This window comes from Heterocephalus glaber, unplaced genomic scaffold, assembly GCF_053883595.1.
Source record: "Heterocephalus glaber isolate CG9 unplaced genomic scaffold, H.glaber_assembly_v1.0 deba00001600, whole genome shotgun sequence".
Lineage (NCBI taxonomy): Eukaryota > Metazoa > Chordata > Mammalia > Rodentia > Bathyergidae > Heterocephalus > Heterocephalus glaber.
Window position 1 is genome coordinate 6,843,007 of NW_028258372.1, and position 27,358 is coordinate 6,870,364.

The window sequence follows — 27,358 nt, forward strand, 5'->3', positions numbered from 1 at the left end:
GTCAATAAGACACAGTCATTTTAAATCAAAAGAAAGTACCACTTCAAATAAGAAAATAAAACACATATCTCAGAAAAATCAAAATGGAAAAGCTACTCTTTTGAATTTCTGTGCTGCTGTACCAAGTACAGAAATTTCAGAAGGTCTAATAGATTCAAAGTATAAAATCTTTTTGTTTTCAAAGGCAATATAGAAAGGAACTAAAATCATCAAACATCAAGTTTGTTCAGGACTATCTGGGTTTACACCTATGCCCTAGTTTAATCATTAATAATGCCCTTTCTCAGTCTAAAAAGTGTCTGGTTCGGAAAATAAACTATATGGTCACTCAACCCATGATCCTGGCCATGAGCTGGTGTGTCGTCTGACCCTGAGCCAGGTTCCAGGCTAGGAAAGAATGGACTAGAGAGGACACTATGCCTGAGCCTTGGATCAGAAGTATCACAGCACCTTTCACATCCAATCACTGTCATACAAAATAAAATTCAGAGCATCTAATATTTAGCCGTGGTGAGTGGAAAATAGCTACACCACTGTCTCATGCATTCTGCTCTGAGAGTCTGGTCTATCACTGACATGTCTGATGCCCCATTTACTCATTTCAAAGATTGTAAATCTGCTTCTGCACTTCTGGGCTGATAGTTCCTCTATAGGAGAACCCCTCTTGTTTTTACTAGTAGTACAAACATGCAACACACTCCAAAATTGCAAAGTTATTCCAGTTCCTTAGAAACTGTGGCTCAGTTTCAAGTTTAAGTCAGCATTTTGTTATGAAAGACTGCTCCTGTGAAGAAATCAGATAATAGCTTGGTCTGTCTGCTATTTCCTAGTAATCTATATTTTGGAGACATTGTTTATAACAGGTACATCATTTCTTCCATCACCTCTATTCATGGTTGCCTTAGATCACTGTAGCAATCTTCGTAATGTGCCATTTGTAATCTTCAGTATCTATACTTCATTCACTTCTAAATAAGATTGTGCTATATCAATGTAAAGAAGTATAGGATATAAGATGGTAAAGCAGAAACACAAAATGTTAAAATATTGGGGGATCTGTTAACATTTACTTAGCATTCTAAGATATAAACTAAGAAATTAATAATGAACATTTCATTTGATTTTCACAAAGAGCTGACATTACCCTTATATTAAAGATGAAGGAAGTAACGTTCTAGAGCTGGGATATAACTATCAAACTTATGAAATAGGAAGAAAAGGAGGAAAGGGGAAGGGGAAGTGGAGGGGTAGGAGAAACAAAAGAAGGGAATGGAATTAATATGAGAAAATGAAAAACTGGAAACAAAGTCTTTGTAAAAAAGGAGGGATGAAGGGGTTGAAGGGAGAGCAGGGGAATGGGGAAAAAATAAGAACCAAGAGAGATTATGTAAGGGTGCAAATTTCCAATGATGAATGTCATTATATTGTACACCTAAAATGTACCAATAAAACTAATTTTTTTTAAAAAGAAAGCAAAAAATATTTATTATGCTAAACATGGGAGTTAAATAATTACCATAATTGTGCATTATATTTATTTGAGTTGCCTGACAGGCAAGGCAATAAAGAAAGCATAAAGGCTTATATACCTGTCATCTGACAGGATAGAAAACACATTGATTTACCAAGTATTAACTCACAGGAGTGCTGATCAAGGTACTGGACAATGTCTTCCACAGTGGTTCACAATTATAAGAAACTTTCATATAGCTGCTTCTAATGTCAGTACTCACTTTAAGTCATAAAATCAAAATATAACTAAGTGGAAATAAGCTGGTTAGCTAAAAGAGCTAGTCTTGAACTAGCAATTAACAATTACCAACATGTGTAAGATGCCTTCAACAAATATGGTTCCAAGGCTGGGGATTTAGCTCAGTAGTTCCACCACTTACCTTGTAAGTGCAAGGTCCCAAATTCAATCCCCGGTACCAAAAAAAAAAATATATATATATATATATATATAATATAATTTATATATATTATATATAATATATATTTTATATATATTATATATAACCCATATATAATATATATTTTATATATAATATATAATGTATATTTTATATATATTATATATAAACCATATATATAATATATACCATATATATATATATGGTTCCATTGTCGAGTCTGAAGAACACAAAATTATGTTGTAGACCCTGCTTTGCAAAATTAAATATATACTAAACGTTCTAAAAAAGTTATGCATTAAAGAAATTTGTATAAATTACTTAACGCAGTTTCACATGATTGTCATTGTCATTCTATGGAAAATTAGGTTGGTACACAATGATGCAGTTATTATCTGTGTACTTATTTTGTTTCATCTGGTCTTTGAATGAGAGTTAAACACAAAGATTACACTCACAAGAAACTAAAATACTGATACTTTCTATCTTTCACTGAAGGAAGAACCATAACTTTGTTGGAAGAATTTTCATGTGGTTATAAAAAGGGAAAAACCTAAAAGATATTCTCAATGGACAAACTATGTGGAATAATGAACCTCATAAAAGGAATAACTTGGAGTAACTTAACAGACACCTTTAGATCTCTTCAAAAAGCTGAGTACATGTCCAGCTGAACACAGACTGTACTCAGAAAAATAAAGCAAAGATATTTTGGGACAAAAGATTTTAAGAAGCTGGGTATGGTGGCACAAGCCTGTAATCCCAGCACTCTGGAAGGTTGGCAGGAGGATCACAAAATCGAGCCTAGTCTGGAAAACTAACGAAGAAGATGTATCAAATAAATACTAGGAAATGAGCTGGAATTATAGCTAAGTACAAAAGCCCTGGGTTCAATCCTCAGAAGGGGAGGGGAAGGTGTTAATAAACAGATTTGAACAGATTTTTGTCTCAACTATAAAAGGTCATCTGTAGTCTCATTTTTAAAACATCAACATTTGAGCAGCTAAGGCGACTGGTAACTTTCTAGAGAAAGTATGACCACAAAACATGGCCTAGGCAGTGAACCAATTGATCAGTTATATAATATTATTTGGATTTTTAAAAAACCAAATTATGGACAATTCCAGTCAAATATAATTTTAGGCTTTTAACATAGCACTGAGCTCTTATTTTTTAATAACAAAAACTAGACAAAATGTTTCTTAAGGCTATTCCTAGATCACTGAATGAAAACACTGGGGAACATATTTATGTTCCCATTACCTTCAGTAAAAAACAACATTCTTTTCATCTAAAAGCCAAATCCAACTACTTAAGTATAAATATAGAAAGCAATTGTATCATTTGAAACATATATAGTAACAAGTTTCAGCCTACTCTATTCTTCACCAAGATTTTTCTCTGGAAAGAAAAAAAGAAACAGGCCCTTCTTCCTGAGCTACAACCTCAGCCCATTTTTAACTTTTATTTTGAGACAGGTTCTTGCGAAGTCACTACGTTGTCTAGGCTGAGCTCGTACTTTCAATCCTTCTGCCTCCACCTCCCAGGTCACAGGTGTGAGCCACCATGCCCAGCTCCAACACGACTTTTAAATGTCCCACCAAATATTTTGTGAAATTAAAAGAAAATTCCTTACAACTAGCTGAGCCTAAAATTCAGCCTCCTTTTACGTGATTTTTATATAGTCCTAACAGCACTAAAGTTTTTAAATGATAAAAAGATTACATTTTAAGAATTTTACCTAAAGTTAGTATTTCATTTCCCCGAAGGCAATACTACCTGTAGTACTTGAGTTAAGAATACATGTCTTCCAATGTGCATTTGTACTTCCCTTCTCATAGGAACTGTGTGCATGTACAAGTACAGTATATGACAATTTAATCATCGTTTCTAGTCTAATCATGACTGAGCATATACATAGAAAATACACATTTTTTCATGCATTGCTATAATCTTCTTTCTCCTTATAAAAATATGTAACTAAGTAGATTGTATTACCTAGGTAAATGCATTTTAAGATAGTAAAGAAGGCAATTAAAAATCTGTCATAAAAATGTGAATCTGGGTCTGAGAAGAGCTGAAAACACCAGAACATGAGTCATATATGCCCCACGCATACATAAATATATATTTTTAAATACACACCTGGTACCCACCCCAAAATTATGACAGTACCCATGAGATAGGAACAAGTGTCGGAATTGTTTTTAATCACTAAAAGGCATTCTATTCGTAAAGTTGAAAAACCACTGGACTAAACTAAATTATAAAGTAGGTCATTATACACATGTGGGTACATACACTCAAAATAGAAGAAACAACAAAACACTATTTGATAATTACCATTTATTTCCTTATAGGAATGAGTATATGTATTACTAAATTACATAAATATGTATAACTTTTGTATACTAGGAGAACCTCCTAAACCACAAACAAGGTTTATAGAAAAAGGACAAACATTGTTAAATGTCTTCAATATACAAAGAAGCATTACAAATAATTAAGGATAAATATTTCAAAAGAATAAAGGTAAATTATATGAACAACAAATAGGAAATACATGAATGAAAAAGCAAAACCAGGACTGGGGTATACATCTGTGATAGAGTGTATGTTTAGCAAGATCAAGACACTAGGCTTGATCGCCAGACCAAAAAGCAACAACAAAAAGTACAAACCACACCAGTGCTAACAGAAATGCTAAGAGAAACAAGATAACATAAATGTCCCATTAGTTTAGTAAAAATGACCAAAATTCACAACATATCATGGAGAAATGGGCACTCTCTAGCCTTATTGGTAGGATTGTTAAGATGTTCCAATCTTCTAATATTTGGAAATGAATATCAAAATTTTGATGTACATATTGGTGGCACAGAAATAATATTCATAAAATAATTTATCCTAAAAATTTGAATGATATAAAAAAAGTTTAAGGATGCTTATGTAAATATGTGAAAAATTAGTATCAATGTAATTTTTGTCTTTTTATATTCCCACTATTTGAATTTTCAACAAAGAGCATGTATTTTATTTATAAAAAAAAATCATAATTATCTTTCTTATCTCTGATAACTGATTCTGAGAGAATTTTTAAATGAAAGAGAAACCAAATTACTGTTTAATAGACAAATATTATTTCTAACTTTTTAATGTTTCTTTTGAAAGTCTAGTTATAACTCAAAGCATGGCTTAAACACATTAATTTTTTGGGGGGGGGTGGATACCAGGGATCAAACTCTGGACCTTGTGCTTGCAAGGCAGGCGGCAGAACCACTGAGTTAAATCCCTGGCCCAACACATTAAATTTTAAATGTTAAACTGTTTCAATGATTTTTTTTCCTAATACCAATGAAATTTCTTTTAATTCAAGGTCTCATTCAGTAAACTGTTTTACCATTTTTGCTGTAGTTATGTCTGCTTTAATGATGCACTTTGCATTTAACAAGTGTTTAATGGATATCTTATGATTTTTTTTCTAAAAGCAATAGCATTTAGGAGTTAAAATTTATTCTAAGTTATCACCAATTATTTGAAATGAAGGCCATTCTAAAGGAAGAAACGAAAGCAAATATTCCTAATAATACTTCTCTTTTCAACCTACCTGAGAAGTACTTGATTGGTTATGAAAGGAATAGATTGGAGCTGACGCCGCGCCCTGCCTGACCACACAGCATGGAAGCACCACTCTGCTGCATCTGAAACTACACAGCAGAGGCACCAGGGGGAACATGAAGGACATGGTTATGAGCCCCAGAAGACAGAGCAGAAGTGAACAACAGAGAGGGCCTTTCTGATGCTCCTCAATGAAAATTGAAGGCCACATGGAAAGCGAAGAAAATTTCTTCAATAAAAGCACACTGGAACATCATGGTTGGTAAGTTGTTGGAAACAGCACCTCCCATAGAAACCTGGACTCACATAGTGGGGAGGATAGCTGGAACCTGCAGTAGAACCTTGCAGAGTTTAATACTGCAAGAGGTCAGAGACCCCAACTTGGACCTTGAGGCCAGAAATCAGCCTAAATCTCAGTAGACTACAGCTGGCTTGCTGAGACTAATAGACTTAGACCTGCACACTGCTGCCCACATTGCCTACCAGGACAGCAGAGACATATCCTGAGGGAGACCTTTCTTTGTTTCTTTCTTTTGTTTTATATATATCCTTTCTTTTCTTTTCTTTTTCTCTCTATCCCTTCTGGCTCTATATTTCTCTCCCTCTTTGTTCCTATTCCTGTCCCGTTCTGAATTTTTTCTTTCTCTGTCCTCTTCACTGTCACTTTTATAGGAAGGTGGATACAATTTCTAGCTTCCCTATTGTCAGTTTGTTCTGTACTTGTTTCTGCTCTTCCGCTGTCTTCTCCTCCTGTCTTCAACAGATCCCCACAATTTAAGAGATCTTTCCCTGTCCTCTACCTCACCTCTAACCTTTCCCAGTCCCCCTATCTCTCTATCCCACTCTCCCCAATCCCTGCGAAATCATTAACCCAAAGGGTAAATTTGCCATATTGAAGGGTTTACTTGCTACAAACATAATTGGGTTGACCCCAGATTTTGATCTAGCTCGCCACGTTAAAGGCGACAGATTAACTGCTACTATAAATTGTCACTTTCTAAGCTGCATTTCATACTGATGAAATCAATTGGGCTAAGGTGTTGTGATTGATCTAATCAGTTGTCCTCCCTGGTGTAATGAAAACGAGATTGCCTAAAAGTCATTAAACTCAAAGCCTAAAAAGTCGAGCTATATCTGAAAGATATCTCTGAGAAGCAATCACTCCATAGGGGTTCTAAAAGAGAGTAAAAAAGATAATCAAAATTAGAAATACTGGACTATCAAACCAGGAATTAAAGCAAAAAACACCACCAACAATAGAAATAAAAATGAGAAGACACCTTGGCAGGACACAAAACCAGACTACCAGCTCACCAAAGGCAAATTCTGGGGAAAATGAGGTGGAAAAATATGATACTCAACCACCTGGACACCATGACTAATAGCACAGAAAGTAACAAAACAGATGAATGAGGCTCTAGAAAAATTCAAAAGAGAACTAATTTCCCAGATAACTACACAGTTGGTGAACAGAGTGAAAGACATGATTGCAGGCTCTAGAACAGAAACAGATAAAAAAAAAAAAAACAAAAAAAAAAAACAGATGAGCTCAGAACCATGCTTGAAGTCAGGAATGCCCAGCAAAAGAAAGAAATGGAAACCATGATCACCCAACATAGGAAAGAAATGGAATCCATGAAACAGATTCAAACAGATATTCAGGAGATTAAAAACACCACTGAAAGTATTCACAGCAGATTGAGTGACTGTGAAGATAGACTATCAGATATAGAAAACAGGATTGCAGTTAGTGACCATGAAAACAGATTTCTTCAAAATAGTAAGGAACGATGAGAAATCAATCTAGCAGCTGCTAGATGATGCAAAGAAGAATGACATAAGACTAATAGGAGTCCACAAAAAAGCAGAAGAAAGTACAAATGACATTAAAAAAAACTGTCCACAGAAATAATAGTAGAAAACTTCTTAGACAGAGGTAGAGAATTGGACATACAGCTAAGTAAGGCATATAGAATTCCAACTAGCTACGATCAAAAAAAAGCTACATCTAGACATATAATAGTCAAGATCCAAGAAATGCAATGGAAGAACAAAATCCTACAAGCAGTTAGAGAATACAAACTAATCACATACAAAGGAAAGCACATCAGAATCACAGCAGACTTCTCAACACAAATCGCCAATTTAATGAGAACCCAGAGTGGACTATTTCAAGCCCTAGAAGAAAATAACGTCCAACCTAGACTGTTGCATCCTGCAAAATTATCTTTCAAAATCAATGGGGAAATTAGATCTTCCACGACAAAGAACACCTGAGAAATTTCATGAACACCAAAGCAGCACTCCAAACAATTCTAAACAATATCCTAGAAAAAGACAATGAAGGTCATAACTCCATGAGGCCCAAGAGAGTGAAGCCACCAGCCAAGGCAAGAAACTAAAGGGAAAGGGGGAAAAATTAAAAGTAAAAGAGCCAACAACATTAAAGCATCATGGTAAGGATGAATCAATATTTATCAATTATAACCATCAATGTTCATTAAAAATTCAACAATCCAAAGAAATAGACTCATAGAATGGATTATAAAGCAAAATCCAACAATATGCTATGTACAAGAAACACAGCTAACTCAAAAAGAAATTCATAGAGTGAAAGTAAAAAGATGGAAAAGACTTCTTGATGTGACAGGAACCCAGAAAAAAGCAGGGGCAGCCATCTTATTTGCAGACAAAGTAGATTTCAAACAAAAACTAATTAAGAGAGACAAAGATGGCCACCACATCCTTGTGAAGGGAACAATCCAAGAGGAAGAGATGACAATCCTAAATATATATCCACCAAATACAAATGCCTCCAACTATACAAAACAAATAATAATGGACATAAAAAATCAAATAAGCACTAATACAATTGTAGTGGGGAACCTCAATGTCCCACTGTCACAAATAGACAGATCACCTAAAAAAAAAAATCAACAACAAAATTCTAGAACTGAACCAAGCTTTTGAACAAACGGACTTAATAGATGTCTACAGAGTGTTCCACCCCACAAAATCAGAACGTACATTCTTTTCAGCTGCACACAGGTCATTCTCCAAAATAGATCACATGCTAGCTCATAGGGCATGTCTAAGTAAATGCAAAAGAATTGAAGTTACCCCCTGTATATTGTCAGACCATAGTGCAATAAAATTGGAGATCAACAGCATAAGAAACCACAAAACCCCCACAAACGCATGGAAATTGAATAACACTCTCCTCTACAACCAATGGGTCACAGAAAAAATTAAAGAAGAAATTAGACAGATTCTACTAGTAAATGACAATGCCATTACAACGTACAGGAATCTATGGGACACAATGAAAGCAGTTCTACAAGTGAAATTCATAACACTGAATTCCAGTATTAAGAAAATGGAGAGAGCTCCAATAAACAACCTAATGCAGAACCTCAAGCTCCTAGAAAAAGAAGAGCATGACAAACCGAAAGCTCCTACAAGAGAGAAAATTATGAAGATCAGAGCAGAAATCAATGCAATGGAGACAAAGAGAATGATACAAAAATCAATGAATCGAAGAGTTGGTTTTTCAAAACAATAAATGAAATCGATAAACCCTTAGCCAATCTTATCAAACAAAAAAGGAAAGGGCCCAGGATTTAGCTCAGTGGTTTTGCCACCTGCTGTGCAAGTGCAAGGACCTGAGTTTGATCCCCAGAACCAAAAAAAAAAGGAAAGAAAAGGATCAAATCCATGCAATTAGAAACAAAAAAGGTGATGTCACACCAGATCTAGCAGATATCCAGAAGATCATCAATAACTACTTCGAGAACCTGTACTCTAATAAAATGGAAAACACAGACGAAATGGACAGATTCTGAGATATATACAAAATGCCAAAGTTAAATGAAGAAGATATAAATATTTTAAACACTCCAATTACAATCAGTGAAATTGAAAATGCAATTAAAAATTTACCAACAAAGAAAAGGCCAGGTCCTGATGGCTTCACTGCAGAATTCTACAAGACATTTAGAGAAGAACTATCGCCATTACTCTTTAAACTCTTCAGTGAAATTGAAAGGAAAGCAATACTTCCAAATTCATTCTTGGAAGCAAGTGTTACTTTGATTCCAAAACCACGGAAAAACCCAACCCAAAAAGAGAACTACAGGCCAATCTACCTAATGAACATAGATGCAAAAATCCTCAACAAGATACTGGCAAAACAGAATACAGAGGGTCATCAAGAAGATCATTCACTCTGACCAAGTCAGATTTATCCCAGGGATGCAAGGATGGTTCAATATATGTAAATCAATAAATGTAATGCACTATATTAACAGAGAGCCAAGGAGAAAAACCATATGATCATCTCCATAGATGCAGAAAAACCATTAGACAAAATCCAACACCCATTCATGATAAAAACCCTACAGAAAATTGGAATAGAAGCTCTTTATCTCAACCTGATTAAGGCTATCTATGAAAAACCAACAGCCAACATCATACTAAATGGTCAAAAACTGAAAACCTTCATGCTAAAATCAGGAACAAGACAAGGATGTCCACTATCACCACTCCTATTCAATATAGTTCCAGAAACATAAGCCACAGCAATTAGACAAGAGAAAGAAATAAAAGGAGTAAAGATAGGAAAGGCAGAATTTAAACTGTCATTGTTTGCTGATGATATGATACTCTACATGTAAGACCCAAAAAACTCACCCAAAACACTCCTAGACTTAATTGACAGATTCAGCAGAGTTGGATACAAGGTCAACACTCAAAAAACAATAGCCTTCTTATACACAAATAACAGACTCACTGAGAGAGAAATCAAGAAACAATTCCTTTCACAATAGCATCCCAAAAAATGAAGTATCTAGGAATCACTCTAACAAAGGAAGCAAAAGACTTCTACACTGAAAACTACAGCACTCTGAAAAAAGAGATCAAAGAGGATATGAGAAAATGGAAAGACATCCCTTGCTCCTGGGTAGGAAGAACCGATATACTGAAAATGGCCATACTTCCAAAACTGCTATATGGATTTAATGCAATGCCGATTGAAATTCCAAAAATTATATTTCACAAAACTAGAGAAAACAATCCAAAAATTCATTTGGAATAAGAAGAGACCTAGAATAGCAAAAGTAATTCTAGGCAACAGAGACATGGCAGGGGGTATCACAATCCCCAACTTGAAACTATACTACAAAGCTACTGTGATAGGGTACTGGCAAGGAAACAGACCCGATGATAAGTGGAATAGATTAGAAGATGCACAAATAACTCCACATATACTCAGCCACCTCATCTTTGACAAAAGAGCCAACCATCCTCACTGGAGGAAAGATAGCCTGTTCAATAAATAGTGTTGGAAAAACTGGATTTCAACCTGCCAAACATTAAAACTAGACCGATTTCTATCACCATGCACTAAACTAAGATCAAAGTGGATTAAAGATCTAAATATTAACACAGAAACACTAAACTTGCTGGAAGATAAGTCAGGTAGAACTCGGGAAGATATGGCACAGGAAAAGACTTTATGAACAAAACCTCAGTAGCACATGAAATAGCAGAAAGAATCAACAACTGGGATTTCATCTTATTAAAAAGCTTCTGCACTGCAAGAGAAACCACCAACAGACCTAAGAGACAACCTACAATGTGGGGAAAAAATTTTTAGCAGCTATACCTCAGACAAAGGACTACTATCTAGAATACATAAAGAACTTTAAAAAATCAGACCGCCCCCCCAAATATAAAGACCCAATTCAAAAATGGGCATCTGAAATGAACAGATATATCTCAGACAAAGAAGTAAAAGCAGCAAATAAACATATGAAAAAAATGTTCAACATCACTGGTCATTCAAGAGATGCAGATGAAAACAACACTGAGATTCCACCTCACCCCACAAAGAATGGCTGCTATCAAGAAATCAACCAATAACAAATGCTAGTAGGGGTGTGGGGAGAAAGGAACCCTTCTCCATTATTGGTGGGAGGGCAGACTGGTGCAACCACTGTGGAAATCAGTATGGAGATACCTCAAAGAATTAGGGCTATAGGTCCCATTTGACCCAGCTACTCCCTGCTGGATATCTTCGCAAAAGAATTAAAATAATCATACCACAGGGATATATGTGCAGCCATGTTTATAGCAGCACAGTTTGTAATAGTGAAAGTTTGGAAACAGCTGAAGTCCCCATGAACTGGAAACTGTATAAAGAAGATGTGGTTTTTTATAAAATGGAGTACTACTCAGCCATAATGAGAAACTAGACATTTATAGCTAAATGGATGCATATTGAGACCATGTTCTTAAGTGAAAAAAATAGGACACACATGTGTTAATACTGAATAGTATCTCTAGTGTGAGAAACTGAAAGTGTAAATAATGATTAAAATGAATAACTGATAATGTGAAATAGGAAGAAAAGGTCCAAAGGGGTAGGGGAATCGGGAGGGGTAGGGGAAAGGAAAGAAGGGAAAAGGGAAAATTATAAGAAAAGGAAAAAATGGAAACAAAGTCTTTGTAAATAGGAAAGGGTGGACAGGAAATGGGGAAAAATAAGAACCAAGATATATCATGTAAAGGTACAAGTACCCAATAATAAATGTAAATGTACCGTATACCTAAAATGTACCAATAAAAGAATCTAAGGGGGAAAAAAAGGAATGGATGGAATGTTACAATAGAGGAAAATCACAATTTATTTCCTCTTTCTTACACAAAATAACATTTGTACTATTACTGTATACTGTATATCTCCCTCTCCTCCTTAGACAAAAGTAACTACTGCTTACCCAATAATGCATTTAAATGCTACCAAACATTGCATTCTATTTGGAGTAGACACTTATTTTAGGGCACCTTATTACTGTATGATATGGAGTGTGGGAAAGCTCACTGCATACTGACCTTGATTTGAGTACAACTAATTCATGACCAAAGTTTACCTGGCATTTAGTCTGTAAAAGGACTGGCGTCAACGGTTTCCAAGGCAGCCTTTTAATGCTAAAATTCCATGATTCTGTGAAACTCACTCCTAAGAAACATCTAATTAGTATCAAAATAGGCTTGACACCTACAAGGCTAGGTTTCATGGCACTGACAGTTTGGAACAGTATTTACCACAGATTTTAATCATCAGAGATGAAGAAGCAGTCTTAAAATATGGACCAAAAAAGTGGATTATGTTTGAGTCAGATTTTTCAACAATTTCATTTAACTAAAATTAACTGAACATCTTCTTTGTGAAATAGTCACAATAATATTTGCCTGCACATTCATGACCCACTCTACTCACAAATATTTAGAGGTTTACTGTAGACACAACTTAAATGGCTGAGTTGTCATGCAACTTACAGGCAAGAAAAGAGACCTGAAGATGGTTACATTGGTGGATGCCTGGAATCCCAGCACTCTAAGAGGCTGAGACAGGAGTATCCAAAAGTTCAAGCCCAATCTGGACAACTTAGCTAGACACTGTGTCAAAATTTTAAAAACCATTTTACAATGGGGCAGGTATGTAGCTCAGTGTAAAGGCTCTGGGTTAAATCACCAGCACTGGAAAGAGAGAGGAGAGATGAGGAATATTCACTTCCAGACTACTTGATGCCGAATAAATAACACTTCCTCCTTTATGTTTAAAATGTAGTTCAATAACGAATTACAGGTTGTCAGATGCATGGAGATCTGAAAAGCTAGAATCTGGGGAAAGAAAACTAGAAGGCTAAGCAGGTTGTCTAACAGCTATAGTTCACTGACAGGTATTCTTTAAAATCTTGCATACAATCTCCTCAAAGCAGATTCAATGATAGACATGAGATTTATCACTTTAAAATCTTACTGACTGTTATCAAATGCAAAGCAAGAGCACCTTCCCACTAGCCTTACTCAAATCAGACAGAAGTGAGGGACAAATATAAAGAAATAGTGAGGCAGAGGGATGGCCATAGGGCATCAAATTATTAGAAAAAATGAAAGCAGAATAAATTGTTATTTCTTAGGAAAATGGAGCTAAATCATGCTCAGTTGTCTTTTCAAGTTTTTGGTGGTGGTGGGTGTGTGAAGGTTTTTCTTCTTCTTCTCCTTCTTCTATTTGTTTATCTGTTGCAGTACTAAAGATTGAACACAGGCCTTCACACTGAGCTACAATCCCCAGATCTTTTAAATTATGTTTTTTTTGAGATAGGGTCTCATTAAGTTGCTAGATTGCCCTCACTGGGCTCGAATTTGTAATTCTCCTACCTCAGGCTCCCAAAATTCTGGGATTACAGGCACGCACCACCATGTCTAGCCTGTCTATGTATTTTTTTAAGTGATGTCTTCTAAAGAGCAGAAAGTTTTAATCTTTATAATGTCCAATTTATCAATATGTCTTCTATGCTTAGTGCTTTCTGCATCCTACCTGTAAAACTTTGCATACCCCACATACAATGATTCTCTCCTGTGTTTTCCTCTAAAAGTTTTATAGAGTTACAGATTAAGCCTGGAGCAACCCACTTTCCGGTCCCAGTTCTGCCTCTCTTAGAAGGTATCTTTCCCTCAATAACTTTTCCTACTCTTAACCTCCATTGTTCCTAGAATTCATTCTTCAATTTTAGAGAACACGAACTTGTGTTTCGGGTATCTAGTAGGTTTAAGAATTACATCTATGTATCATTTTGGAGGTCGTCCGCCGAGATTACTGATTGGAGAGGCTACCAAACTTGAAGTGGTCATACAAATGGAACCAAAGACAAATGTGCTAGACTTCTTTTACCAGGATGCACCAGATGGACCTTGTAAATAGCTCATAACCACTAAACTACAATACAATTTCTATGTCGGATTCTGAAGTCCCTTGGATCCTCTCCTTATCCTCTTTTTGGGGGCTATTGTTGATTATATTCATAGTAATCTGGCTGACCTTATTATCTGGCCCATGTATTCTTAACTGTTTCTTTGGCTTTGTCTCCTACAGACTCAAAGCTATACGCCTAACAAAAATGACAGTGCCTGGCGCCTACCCAGGGCCTTTAGATAGACCCTCTGTAGATTAACTCTGACTGCTGATCACAACTACAACCTCCTTCAGCCAGAAGTAGCCAGAATGGTCTTGCCTCCTCACAGCAGTTAGGGTTACTTCTTCATAGAGGGGAATATTGTAGATAGGCAAGTTAGATATCTTGTAGGCAGTTAGGGCCAGCCCAAGAGGAGCCAACATGGAGGACAATCAAGACACATTCACTGAAAGCCAGCATTGTAAAAGAAGAGAAACTACCACACCCACATACCATGAATAGCAGTGATTGATATTCTAAATAGGTATCAATCACTTGGGTAGAAGACCAAGATCTTCCAAGAAAGATCCCTGACCCACCCCTTACCACTGAAAATCCTTACTAATTTCTTGTTCATTTGCTAAGTGACTTGTTTGCCCATTGGATCTCCATTTAATCAATATTACCTAATTGACTGTATTTGTCATAATCTTATTGGTTGTTCATAGTTTTTTCTACCTTGTGATTTCTCATTGGATCAATATTACCTAAGCAACTGTAATTGTAATCTCACTAGTAGACTATAGTTTTGTCCCACCTTGAACCCACCACACCTCCTGGTTTTGTCCCATAAAACACCTTTGAGAAGCTGGGTGAGCGGGCAGTATCTTTCTCTTGATAAATTTTCCTACTCTTAAAAAAAGAAAAGGTTAAGCCTATAATCAGTTCAGTTGGGAGGGGGGTTGTTGTACCATTTTTTTCCATTATATATCCAGAATTTGTTGAAAAGACTACTCTTTCACCAATGAATTAACCTTGGCATTTTTGCTGAAAATCAACCGACCATGTATCTATAGGCCTATATTGTTTTTATTTTTTATTTCTATACATTATTATGTTTTGACATTTTCAAAACCTTTTTGGCTAGGGAGAAAATACTCCCAGGACTAGCCAATTCTTAAAGAGAAGGCATGACTTTGATACACAGACTGAACAATCCAGAGCCACCTCTCTTTTCTCTAGCCTTAACACACTAACAGGTGACAATTTTCCGCTTTAGTCATCCCAGAGCCAGGTACCAAGCAACTAGTGACCAGATCTATAGTCCAAGGTCCTCTGGAATTATTGAGACTAGTCAATCCAAAACTGAGAAGAACCTGTAAAGTTCACAGTCTAGAAGAACAAGCTCACCAAAACAACTGAAAGCAAATGAAAGGACTACAGAACACTTCCCCTCCTCATCCCTACTCCACCCCCAAACTTCCTATCACATTACTAAGGTCCTTTTGTTCAGTACATCATGTTTGGCTATCATGAAAGAATTGCAAATACTAAAAGACAAAGAAAAAAAACTTTTTTGAAGAGACAGTATTAGTATCATGCTCAGACATAGCAGAGATGATGGAATTATCATGCTAGCTGTTTTAAAACAACTATGATTTTCTAATAAACTGCATGTAAGAACAGGTAGTAAGGTAAGCAGAGAGGTGAAAAATCTAGGAAAGATCCAAAAATAAGTGCTAGGTCAAAAATATCACAACAGAAATGCAGAATGTCCATGATGGTCTTATTGGAAAACTGGGCATAGCTAAGAGAAGAATCTCTGTGCTTTAGAATATCTCAATATAAACCATCAGAACTAGAGAACACAGAAAAAAGATTTAAAAAGTAAGACAGAATATCCAAGAAGTATGGGTCACCTAGAAAAGGTCTGAGGTCTGTATAATGGGAATACCAGGTGAGGAAGAAAGAGAATGAAAGTGAAGACATTTCTGAAGCAATAATAATTAAGAATTTTTCCAAATTAATGTCAGGCACCAAACCACAGATTCAGGAAACTCAGACAATACCAAGCAGTATAAAAACCAAAAAAATCTTCCACATAGGCATATTATTATCACACTGCAGAAAATCAAAGAAAAAAATCCTGAAAGAAGGCAGAGGGGGGAAAAAAACACTGCTATGTTTTGAACAGCTGTCTCCTCCAAACTCATACTGCAAATTAACTGCTACTGTATTAGTATTAAGAAGTGGGATCTTGGCCAGGGATTTAGCTCAGTGGTTCCAGTGCCTGCCTCGCAAGCACAAGGTCCCGAGTTTGATCCCCTGTACCAAAAAAAAAAAAGAAAAGTGGGATCTTTAGGAGTTGATTACAACATGATAGCTGCACTTTTATAGGTAAAGTTAATGTCCTTTATAAAAGGATGAATTCAGGAGGATGTGGTGGTACATATCTGTAAAGCAGTAGTCTGTGACACTGAGTCAGGAGGGCTCAGATTCAAACCAGTCTGGGCAACTTAGCAAAATCTGTCTCAATGGGGGGAAGGGATGAATTCAGCCCCCACTCCTGCTCTCTCTGCCCATTCACCATCTGCCATGTGATGCTGCAATAAGAAAGCCATTTCCAGACACCATGACCTTGCTGTTAGACTTTGCAAATGCCACAACTTTGAGCCAATAATTCTCTGTTCCTTATAAATTAATCAATCTCAGATATTCTCTTACTAGCAGCAGAAAATCAACTACAATAAACACTTTATTTATACAAGAGCAAAGATAAGAATTACCCAACTTTTTAGAAACCAGGTAAGCAAATTCATAAGGTGAAATATTTTAGAAAACTAAGAGAAAAAAATATCACCAGTATAGTATTCTGTACTCTACAAAAATTAGCCTTCAAAAGTGAAAGAGAAATAAAGACTTTCTCAGAAAAACAAAAATAAGTGAAATTTATTGCCAGGAGGCCTGTCTTCCAAGAAATGTTGAAAGAATTTCACTACAGAGAGGGGAAAGTGATAAAGGTTGGAAATGTGGATGTACATAAAGAAAGGAAGAGCATGAAGGAAAGAGTTCATGAAGATAAAGTGAAAATTGTATTGTTCTTATTCTTAATTTATTCAATAGATAATTTCAAATCAATAACAAAAATATATTTGATTATATATGCTCATGTATAAGTAAAATAAATTGCAGCAGTAAGAAATGAGAGAGAAGAAGAAAGAATTAGGATTATTTTGTTAGCAATAAAGTAGTAAAGTAGGTTAAGATTAGCTGTATAGATTAAGATTAGCTGTAAGATTAGCTGTATAAGATTAAATGTATATTGCAACCCCCTCCAAAAAAAGGTAAAAAGAAATATAATTGATAAGTTAGTAAAGGGAAAAAAATAGAATCATAAAATCTTCAATTAAAACCATAAAAGGTAGAAAAAATAACGAAAGACAAATATAAGAACGAAGAGAAAGGATAACAAATGAGAAACATAACAAATATGGTAGATATTCAATCAACTATTTCAATAATCACCTTGAATGTCAGTGGTCTAAAGGTTCCGATTAAAAGACAGATTGTCACAGTGGATTGAGAAATTACATGTATATTCTATCAGTCTGAATCCTAGCACAAATGGATTCATGAAATAAAGGGCTTAGGTTTCTTCATCTTACTTTGAATATGATATTTCAAAAAAGAACTTTATTAAATTACCCTGTTAATGCTTACTAATGTGAGGCTAACTTTCTACTTCAGATAAGCAAAATGCATATAAAACTGATGAATTATCATATGACCTGGTACACATCAAATCATTCTACAAAGCACAAAATGTAAACCCAAAAATTTGACACATTTGACACAGCTATCAACATAAAGATTCTCTCTGTTAATACAGTTCTCTGTAAAAGAATATAAACAGCAATTTGATAATCTGGTTTTATGTTTTGCTGAGCAATTAATTCCTTTGAATATGCATATTATAGTCAAATTAAATCATGAAGAGATGAAATAAGACTTCGTGAATTTGCTTGAAATTAGTTTACTTGCTATCAATGGTCCTGCCACTTTTTACTTTGGGCAGGCTTTTCTTTCTTCACTTGTTCTCTCCTTCTTTCCTTTTTTCCCCCCTTTTTTGAGATACTAGGGATGGAATCCACGTCCTTACCCATGCTAGGCAAGTACTCTACCACTGAGCTACACTGCCCAAATTTCCTTTAAAATTATTTTTATTTTGAGACAGCAACTTGCTATGTTGCCCAAACTGGCCTGAAATCTGTGATCCTCCTGCCTCAACCTCCTGATTGGCATGCTTTTTATATGAAAACAGCCTGCTCCTCCTCCTCAATCTCACAATTACATGTGATATTCTATCTGCCCCAATATGAAAAAACTCTGATTCCCCCTCTAGGAAATTTTATGAGACATTTCAGAATAAGATATAGATAGAAATAGAAAATAGTGACAAAATATTTTGTCAGTCTCAGAAACAGTACTAAACACAAAAGTGAACAGATTACCTCTAGAAAAACAGAAATAGGGAAAAGAGACTAGAGAAAGATTTTTATTTTTACTCTGTGTGACTCTATGTGGTATTAATTTCATAATGAAAATACATTCTTGTATGGGTTATGTTTAAAAATGAAATGTGAATACTAATGGCACAAGGGTCATATTAGACCCTGAAATACTCCAAAAGCCTCTCTGACAACTCATTGATGCTGCAGCCCCACATATCAAAGGCTAAGTTAGAATACCAAAGGCATAGCTCCCTGAGGTATACGTATTATAGATTTTATGCTACAAATTTACACTCTGTTTATCAATTTCGATTCTACTTGCTTGCCTGCTGTTCATTACTATTTATAGTTCAGTTTGTCAGTTTAATTTTGTGCTGCTTTGTAGGTATCCAAAAGAATTACAATGTTTAATCCTGAACCTTAAGGTTGAGCTAAATAGAGCAGTTTAAATGCATATGTCCTGGCCAGTCTTTGATCCCCACTGCTACATACATATAAACCCACCCCCCACAATCACATACATACAAACATATACTCTAGTTGGTGCTATATATTTTATCTTACTAGTTATTTTGTCATTGCCTTCCATAGTATATCTGACAATGACATTATTGATGCAACAATAAACAGCTAATATATGTAGTAAAAATATATACACTATCATGAATCAAAATGACATACCCAACAAACTGCCGACACTCATTGTAATTAAATAATGACCTTTTACCTTGTATACACTACAAAAGAAGAAAGAACCTCTAAAGAAAAAATATTCGTTAAAAAGGGGAAATAAAAGTAAATGTTAGGTATGGAGAGCGGTGTTAGCCATAGAGGCTCCACGTTAAATCTTACCCTCCATTGTATAGAGCAAGGAGACTATGGTACGAGGAACCGCGTCCTTGTCAAATTAGATGTTTGCCTTCAGAAGAACGTTTTGTAAGCCCGAGAAACGGGAAGGCCCCTGAGGGTGGGGAATTCCCAAAGAACTAGAAAACAAGGAAGCAGGTGTCTCTGGATAAGGGTCATGATTAACAACCAAACTCACCTGCTGTATAAAAGAGAGGAGAAAAATAAACTTGGGCGCTCGGTCTCTGGGAGCCCTCCCGACTCTATCTCTTTGTCTTTCTTTTTCTTCATCCTCACTCCCCCATTCAGGTGTTGTTCGACAAGTGACGGCTGGCTCCGTCAGTTAGGTCATTAAAATTAGAAAGTTCAGCTGCGTGGTGGGGGGGGGGGGGGTTATTGGGTAACTGAACCCAGGACCGTGAGCATACCAGACAATTGTTTTACCACTGAGGCACAGTCCAGCCAAAGAAAGTTCATCTAAAGGATGTATATCAAATAATATAACAATTCATCAGTTCTATATGCAATCTGCTTAAATGCAGAGTGCTGGGAAACATGTAGTTCAGTTTCACCTGAATAAAAGAAATGAAATATCACCATAAAATAGCATTTTTTGGAATTTATTCTGTAAAAAGCAAGGCTTTGTTTCATTTTTTATTGTTATTGTTATTGTTGATCTTACATAAAACAAGGATCTTTAAAAGAATAGTTGGTTTACAAAATGAGGGGAAAGTAATTCAATTATTTTAACATTTCCTGTCTTTTTATTAAGAATGTTAAATTTTTTAAATTTTTATTTTGCATACTTTGGTGATGGAGTATATCTTTATTATACAGCTCAGTGGTAAACCACTTTGCATTACATGTGCAAGGACCTGGCTTCAATCCCCAGCATCCAACCAACCAATCAATCAATCAAGTAAAAAGCCAGGAACCAATATAATAAAATAGATAATGGAAAACTAGACCTATTCAGAATGTTAGAACAAGAACAAAATTTAGGTTTATAAATTAAAAATCCAGAGGTGAACTACTTAGGTTCATTTCCAAAACTCCAAGGCCTACCAATTACAGGGTGTATAGCAAGGTGCTTGCCTCTCTGACCTCAATTTCCTAACTGATAAAATCAGCATAGGAATAGTACCTAATTCTAACAAGTTTCTTGTAAAATCAAATGGAATCAATAGAGCCTACCACATAGATTTCTAGTAGATGCTGGTACTTATTATCAGCAAATTCAGAAACTGAGGATCCAAGTTTGTTTTCTCTGAGAGACTTTAACTGGCAATTAGAAGAAATAGCAGTAAAACATGAAACCCCTGATATTTTTATATTTTTTACTTATTTCCATTAAGATCATTTTATTTGTATTCTGAAGAAATTTATTTCAAAGGGAAAAAATCAGATAAAACAAAATCCTTCAGATATCCCCGACCTAGATTTAAAGGAAGAAAAGAAGAAACTCTACAAGGGTATGAACAGGCACACATACATACACACACACACACACACACACACAAACAAACACACACGCACCCCAAAACAGGAAACAAGAACGATGAGTGGAGGAAGGGAGGCAAGTGACACAAACACAAAACATCCAATTAAACTTTTTAATATGATATAATTCATTAGAGCATAATTATATTTCTTATTAAATGATTAATCATAAGGTCTGAAGAAAAGGTTAAGTTGAATGTTAATTATACATCCTTTAAAGAATTTCAAAGATATTAATAGCAGTATTCACTGTAAATTAACTTAAACTCCTGGAAGGCAATTTGGTGTTATATTTAAAAATTCAAAATGCACATATGCTTTCACTAACCAATACAAATAAGAAGATTTAGCCTACAATTAACAAAGTATGCCAAAATGTACAAAATGGATATTGTGTGCATTATAAGCAATAACAAATACTGGAAAAATTATAAGCATTTATTAATGGGGAAATTATGATTATGGTGTAATCCATGTAATGGAATACATGGAATGAAGCAAATGTTCCTCTAAATAGATTATTAAAGAGAGAAGTATACAAGAATTTGTACCAGAGTACAAACATAGGATAGAGATATTTTAACATAGGATAGAGATATTTAAATGTGTTTGTACAACAAAATGTTGCAAAGATATATACGAAAATTAACAGTGGTTACCTCTGGAAAATGGGATTAAGGTAAGGCGGACAAAGGATGAAAAGAAGCAAACATTAACTTTCACATGGCAGACATATGTACACAGATTCATAATTTTTACTATATACAGGTTGAGCAATGGTAGTCCAAAAATTTGAAGTCTAAAATGTTCCAAACTGTAAAACATTTCTTATGTTTGGGTTAGGGATACTTAACTAGTAAAATCTATGCAAATATTTTAAAATTTGATAAAATACAAAACCTGAAACACTTCTGTTTTGGACACATTTTGGATACAGGATACTCAAACCGTACATATATTAATTTTAAAACTAAAAAAAAATACATCAAGTAAAAATAAGTCAAAGATTGTTCAAAGAGAGAAGCAGAACAACAAATACAATGGAGGACAAATTTACAAGCAAAGAATTTGAAGATTTCGTAGATATACAGTTGGACAGTCTTACCTGACACTTAGCACTACAGTATTTGGCAACTCGGCATTGAGAGCATCTCATCAGCTTTTCCTTCCTGTTCAAAAAATAGTAATAATAATAATTCCACACTAGAAAATGAGTAAGAGACATACATGGTTGAGAAAAGAAAACATAAGTCAACATATTGACACTAATATGTTCTGCTCACTCTATATATGCTCATGATTTAGATTTTCACATTAATGAATATTCTTTCACCTTCAATGTATGACATTTACACAATGACTAATATTCATTTGTTAAAATGTGGTAATAAAGATACACAGCATAAAACGTAACACGTTAACCATTTTTAAGCTTACAATTCAAAGGCATTTAAGTCATTCACATTGTTTTGTAACCATTACCACCAATAATGTACTTTTAGACATAAGTTTAATTAACATACAGGGAGAGTTTCATTTAGACAGAAAACTCCCCTTTACAGAGACATTAATCTCTCTGTATGAAATTCAAAATCCAGTATATGGACTAGGTAAAAGTACAGGCTGAGTATCCCTTATCTAAAATGCTTGGACCAGCAGAGTTTAGAATTTTGGATTTTTTTTCAGATTTTATGATATTTACATATACATAAGGAGAGATCCTGGGGATGGTACCTAAGTATAAATAAAAAATTCATTAGATTTCATATACACCTCATGCACAGACTGGGGTAATTTTATACAATATTTTCAGTGGGCCTGTGTTTTGATTGTGACCCACATGATGACAGTTTTGGAATGTTCCACTTACGAAATCATGTTAGCTCTAAAAAAGTTTCTGATTTCAGGGCATTTCAGATTTTGTATTTTTGGATTAGAAACTCAACCTGTACCTTTCAAAAATAAAATTTTATGTCTTAAATTATTATATAGTTTAATTATGAATACACTCCTGGAAAATGATTTTAAAATTCTATTAAATTTGATTACTAATTTACACAGGCTGAATTGAAATGTTTCAAAGTTGTCCCTACTAAATCACTTAATAGCAAAAAAGCAAAAAATTTTTAAAACTTCAATTATTAAATAAAAATAATAAATCTGATAGTAACATTAACAGTGACAAATACAAACAAGACAATGGATAGTTTCAAGGTGGCCAAAAAACACTAAAAGACAAACTACAATATATTAATAGCAAACAGAACAATTCTATGTAAGCATTTACTGAGGAACAGGCACTACACATTCTTTACTAATTCATGCTAAACTTGAAACCAACTTATAAGGTCAGCAGTTTTATTATTAGGCCCACTTTAGAGATCCTTCAATGTATTTTCAAGAAATAAAATGTAGATATTATAGTACAAATTGATTAAGGAAGCATACAATAGAGTGAATGTGACAGGCTACTCTGAAAGGGACAGAATCTATAAAAAATCAGAGCCATTCAGATACCGCACATATGAAAGAACAGAAGTGAGGATTGGGGTATAAAACATGAGAAAAGTTAAAAGTCTAAATAAAGGGCCGGGGATTTAGCTCAGTGGTTTTGCCACCTACTGTGCAAGCGCAAGGACCCAAATTCGATCCCCGGTACCCCCCAAAAAAAAGTCTAAATAAAGAAAAGTCAAAATGCCTCCAACCCCTAGTTTTAAACTCTAGTTACCAGATAGAACACCCCAGACAACAAACCAAACCCAACCAATCTGGCTCTAAAGTTTTGTTTTTAATCACCACACTATACAGTGATTTGTAAATAAAATTACATAAAAATTCAGTCTATCCAGTTCCCTTATGAAACACATTTCAAACAAAAAGACATAAACACTGGCTGACTAGTAACACTAACTAGAATATTCTAGTTAGAATATTAACTAGAAAAAAGTGTGTCATTGTATCAATACCACAAAAAAAGATTCCAAGGTTAACTCATTATTATAGATCAAGGAGGTCAAGGCCAAGAAGGTGAGCCCGTCCCAGCACCCCAAAGGAAGCTCCCCGCCTCCATCCCAGGCTCCTAGGGCCAAGACGGTGAGCTGATCCCAGCACCCAGAAGGAAGCTCCCCCACCTCCATCCCAGGCTCCTAGGGCAGAGAAGCTCAGCCAGTCCCAGCACCCAGAAGGAAGCTCCCCCTCCTCCATCCCAGGCTCCTAGGGCAGTGAAGCTCAGCTGGTCCCAGCACCTGGAAGGAAGCTCCCCCGCTGCCATCCCATGCTCCTAGGGCCAAGAAGGTGAGGCAGTCCAAGCACCCGGAAGGAAGCTCCTCACCTCCATCCCAGGCTCCTAGGGCAGAGAAGCTCAGCCGGTCCCAGCACCCAGAAGGAAGCTCCCCCACTGCCATCCCAAGCTCCTAGGGCAGAGAAGGAGAGCCGCGTGGGCACCAGAAGCACACCCCCACACACACCGTGGAAATAAGAAGACACATAAACAAGCCTGAAAAACAGACTTCCAGATCACCTACAGCAACCACAAAGGGAAACGAGATGAAACACTCTGATACTCAACCACCTGGACTCTGTGAACTGGCAACAAAAGAGGATCTGGGAAAAATGAAATCACAAATAATTACTCAGATAACAGCAAAGATTGTGCTCATGGTGCAAGACATGATTAATAAATCTAGAGAGGACAGAGATAAAAAAATAGAGGATCTGAGGAACATGATGGAATCCCAACATAGGAAACAAATGGAATCCATAACACAGATACAAAGAGATCTCCAAGAGATTAAAAACTCCAGAGAAAGTCTGCGCAGCAGAATGAACCAATGTGAGGACAGAATTTCACATATACAAGATAAGATTGCAATTAGTGACCAGGAAAAGAAAAATTGCTTTAAAATTGTAAGGGAACATGAGAAATCAATCCAGCAGCTGCTAGACAATACAAAGAAGAATAACATAAGACTGATTGGAGTCAATGAAGAAACAGGAGACAGTGCAGATGACATAAAAAAACTGTTCACAGAAGTGTTGGCAGAAAACTTCCCAAGCACGGGAAAAGAACTTGACATACAGATAAGTGAGGCATATAGGACTCCAGCTAGCCTTAATAAAAAAAAAATCTACACATAGGCATATAATAGTTAGGATTCCAGAAATCCAACAGAAGAACAAAATTCTACAAGCAGTGAGAGAAAAGAAACAAATCACATACAAAGGAAAGCCCATCAGAATCACAGCAGACTTCTCAATGCAAACCCTCAAGGCAAGAAGAGCTTGGAGGGATGTATTTCAAGCCCTAAAGGAAAACAGCCTCCAACCTACATTGATGTACCCTGCAAAACTATCTTTCAAAATTGATGGAGAAATAAGATACTTTCATGATAAAGAGCACCTCAGGAACTTCATGAATACCAAACCGGCACTCCAAAAGACTTTAGACAATACCCTAGGAAAAGACAATGAGGATCACAACCCCAGGAAACCCAGCAGAATGAATCCACTGTGTGTGACAAATTAAACACAAAGGGGGAGAATCCAACAAAAAGAAAAAGTCATGACAAGGCTTATAAAACTTTTGACTTCATCTCCCTAATGAGTGTATAATTCAGTCTTATTATTGTACTGATTAGTATTTTTCTGATTCTAGAGTTGCACAGCATTGCTTGTGCTATACTGGCTATTTATCATCTTCTTACATCTACATTTTAATTGGGTTGTCTATTAATGAGCTCTAAGAATTCTTTATATATTCTGGTCATAGGTTATATGTATTGTAAATATGGTCTGTTTAAGGACTACTTTTCATTTTAATGATGTCATTTAAAGTTCTAAATTTTGATGGAATCTCATTTATCAATTTTTTTCTTTTATACATCATGTTTTTTGTATCCTAGGTAGTTCTTGCCTACCCTGAATTCATAAATATTTTCCCTTATAATTTCTTCTTAAAGTTTTATGCTTTCAGGCTTTCTTATTTAGGTTCATAGATCCGTTCAAGTTATTTTCATGTATGGAAAAAAAGGGTTGAGGTTAATTTTTTATATTTGGATACCAGGTGTTCTAGTGCCGTTTGCTAGAAACACTATCTCTTCCTCAGCTCTTGAATTGAGTTTATATTCTATAAAATGCTAATGTTAAATAATCTTTCAAAACTCAGGGGACCACATATGTGTGGTTCTATTTCTAGATTCTCTGTTTTATTCCAATGATCTATATGTCTTTCCTTACACCAACGCTGCCTTGATTACTGTAGCATTAGAAGAAGTCTTAAAATTGGGTCCTAAACATCTTCCAACACTGTTTTTGTTGTTGTTTTTGGCTTTTCTGGGTCCTTTGTACTCCTATATAACTTTTAAATTTCAATATCCAGTTCTTCATTTATAGTAAGTATACACAAACCTGAATTTTTATATATACCTTGTGTTTTCTAATCCTGCTAAGTTCAAGTACAAGTTCTAAGGGCTCCTAGAGATGTCTCAGTATTTTCTCTGTAGATGATCATTTCATCTACATATAAAGATTTTGCTTCTGCCATGCCAATCCTATCCTAGTTGTGTCATTTTATTGCCAGACTATTTTGGTTTAGACCTATGTTTCAAAGTCTAATGGACAGATGAAGAGTAGGCATATATGCCCTTGTTCCCCACTTTAGGGAGAAAGCATTGTATCGTCTCCATTCATAGAAGGAGTTTTTGTTGGAAGTATGGAGTACATGTCTTTGATCTGTTGAGAAGGTTCTATTCTACTTCTAGTCTCCTGATAGCTTTTACCATGAACAGCTGTAGAATTTAGTCTAATACTCTTTCTCCAACTAGTGACAGGATCATATGGCTTTTTCCTTTCCTCTGTTAAAATGATGACTTTTGGGGGTGAATCTTCCAATGCTGAACCAGCACTGCCATCCCTATAACAAAACCACTTTCTATATCCTGCCAGATCTAACTTCCAATAGTTTGTTTTATTAAACAAATTTCTATCTATGTTCATACTTTTTTCTTCTATTATCTTTATCCAGTTTTAGGATTAGCACAATGTTGATTTCCTAAAATGAGGGGAGACGTGTTCCTTCTTTTTTCTGCTTTAAATGTTTGATATAATTTATCAGTTAAAATGTGTATGAGCCTGCTGTTGTCATATAAGGTAGGTTTTCAAGCTAGGAATATACTTTCTTTAATAGGTGCTATTCAAATTATAAATTTCCCGCAGAGCTAGTTTCATTAATTTG

The 27,358-nt window shown here is 35.4% G+C and overlaps 1 protein-coding gene across 11 annotated transcripts in view; it reads right to left on the reverse strand.

The window, feature by feature from the left end:
- Window positions 1–27,358, reverse strand: part of Smyd3 (SET and MYND domain containing 3) — an 877,202-nt gene that overhangs the window by 676,530 nt on the left and 173,314 nt on the right. For 8 of the 11 annotated variants that reach the window (XM_087194068.1, XM_087194067.1, XM_021265507.2 and 5 more), the window contains exon 2: window positions 22,232–22,295. The exons of 2 other annotated variants lie outside the window; for them this stretch is intronic. In XM_087194068.1, coding sequence (XP_087050194.1) covers window positions 22,232–22,295 — 64 coding nt within the window. Of the gene's footprint in view, window positions 1–19,632; window positions 19,769–22,231; window positions 22,296–27,358 lie in introns of those variants that run through there. One more of the 11 variants, XM_087194072.1, reaches the window with a different exon arrangement.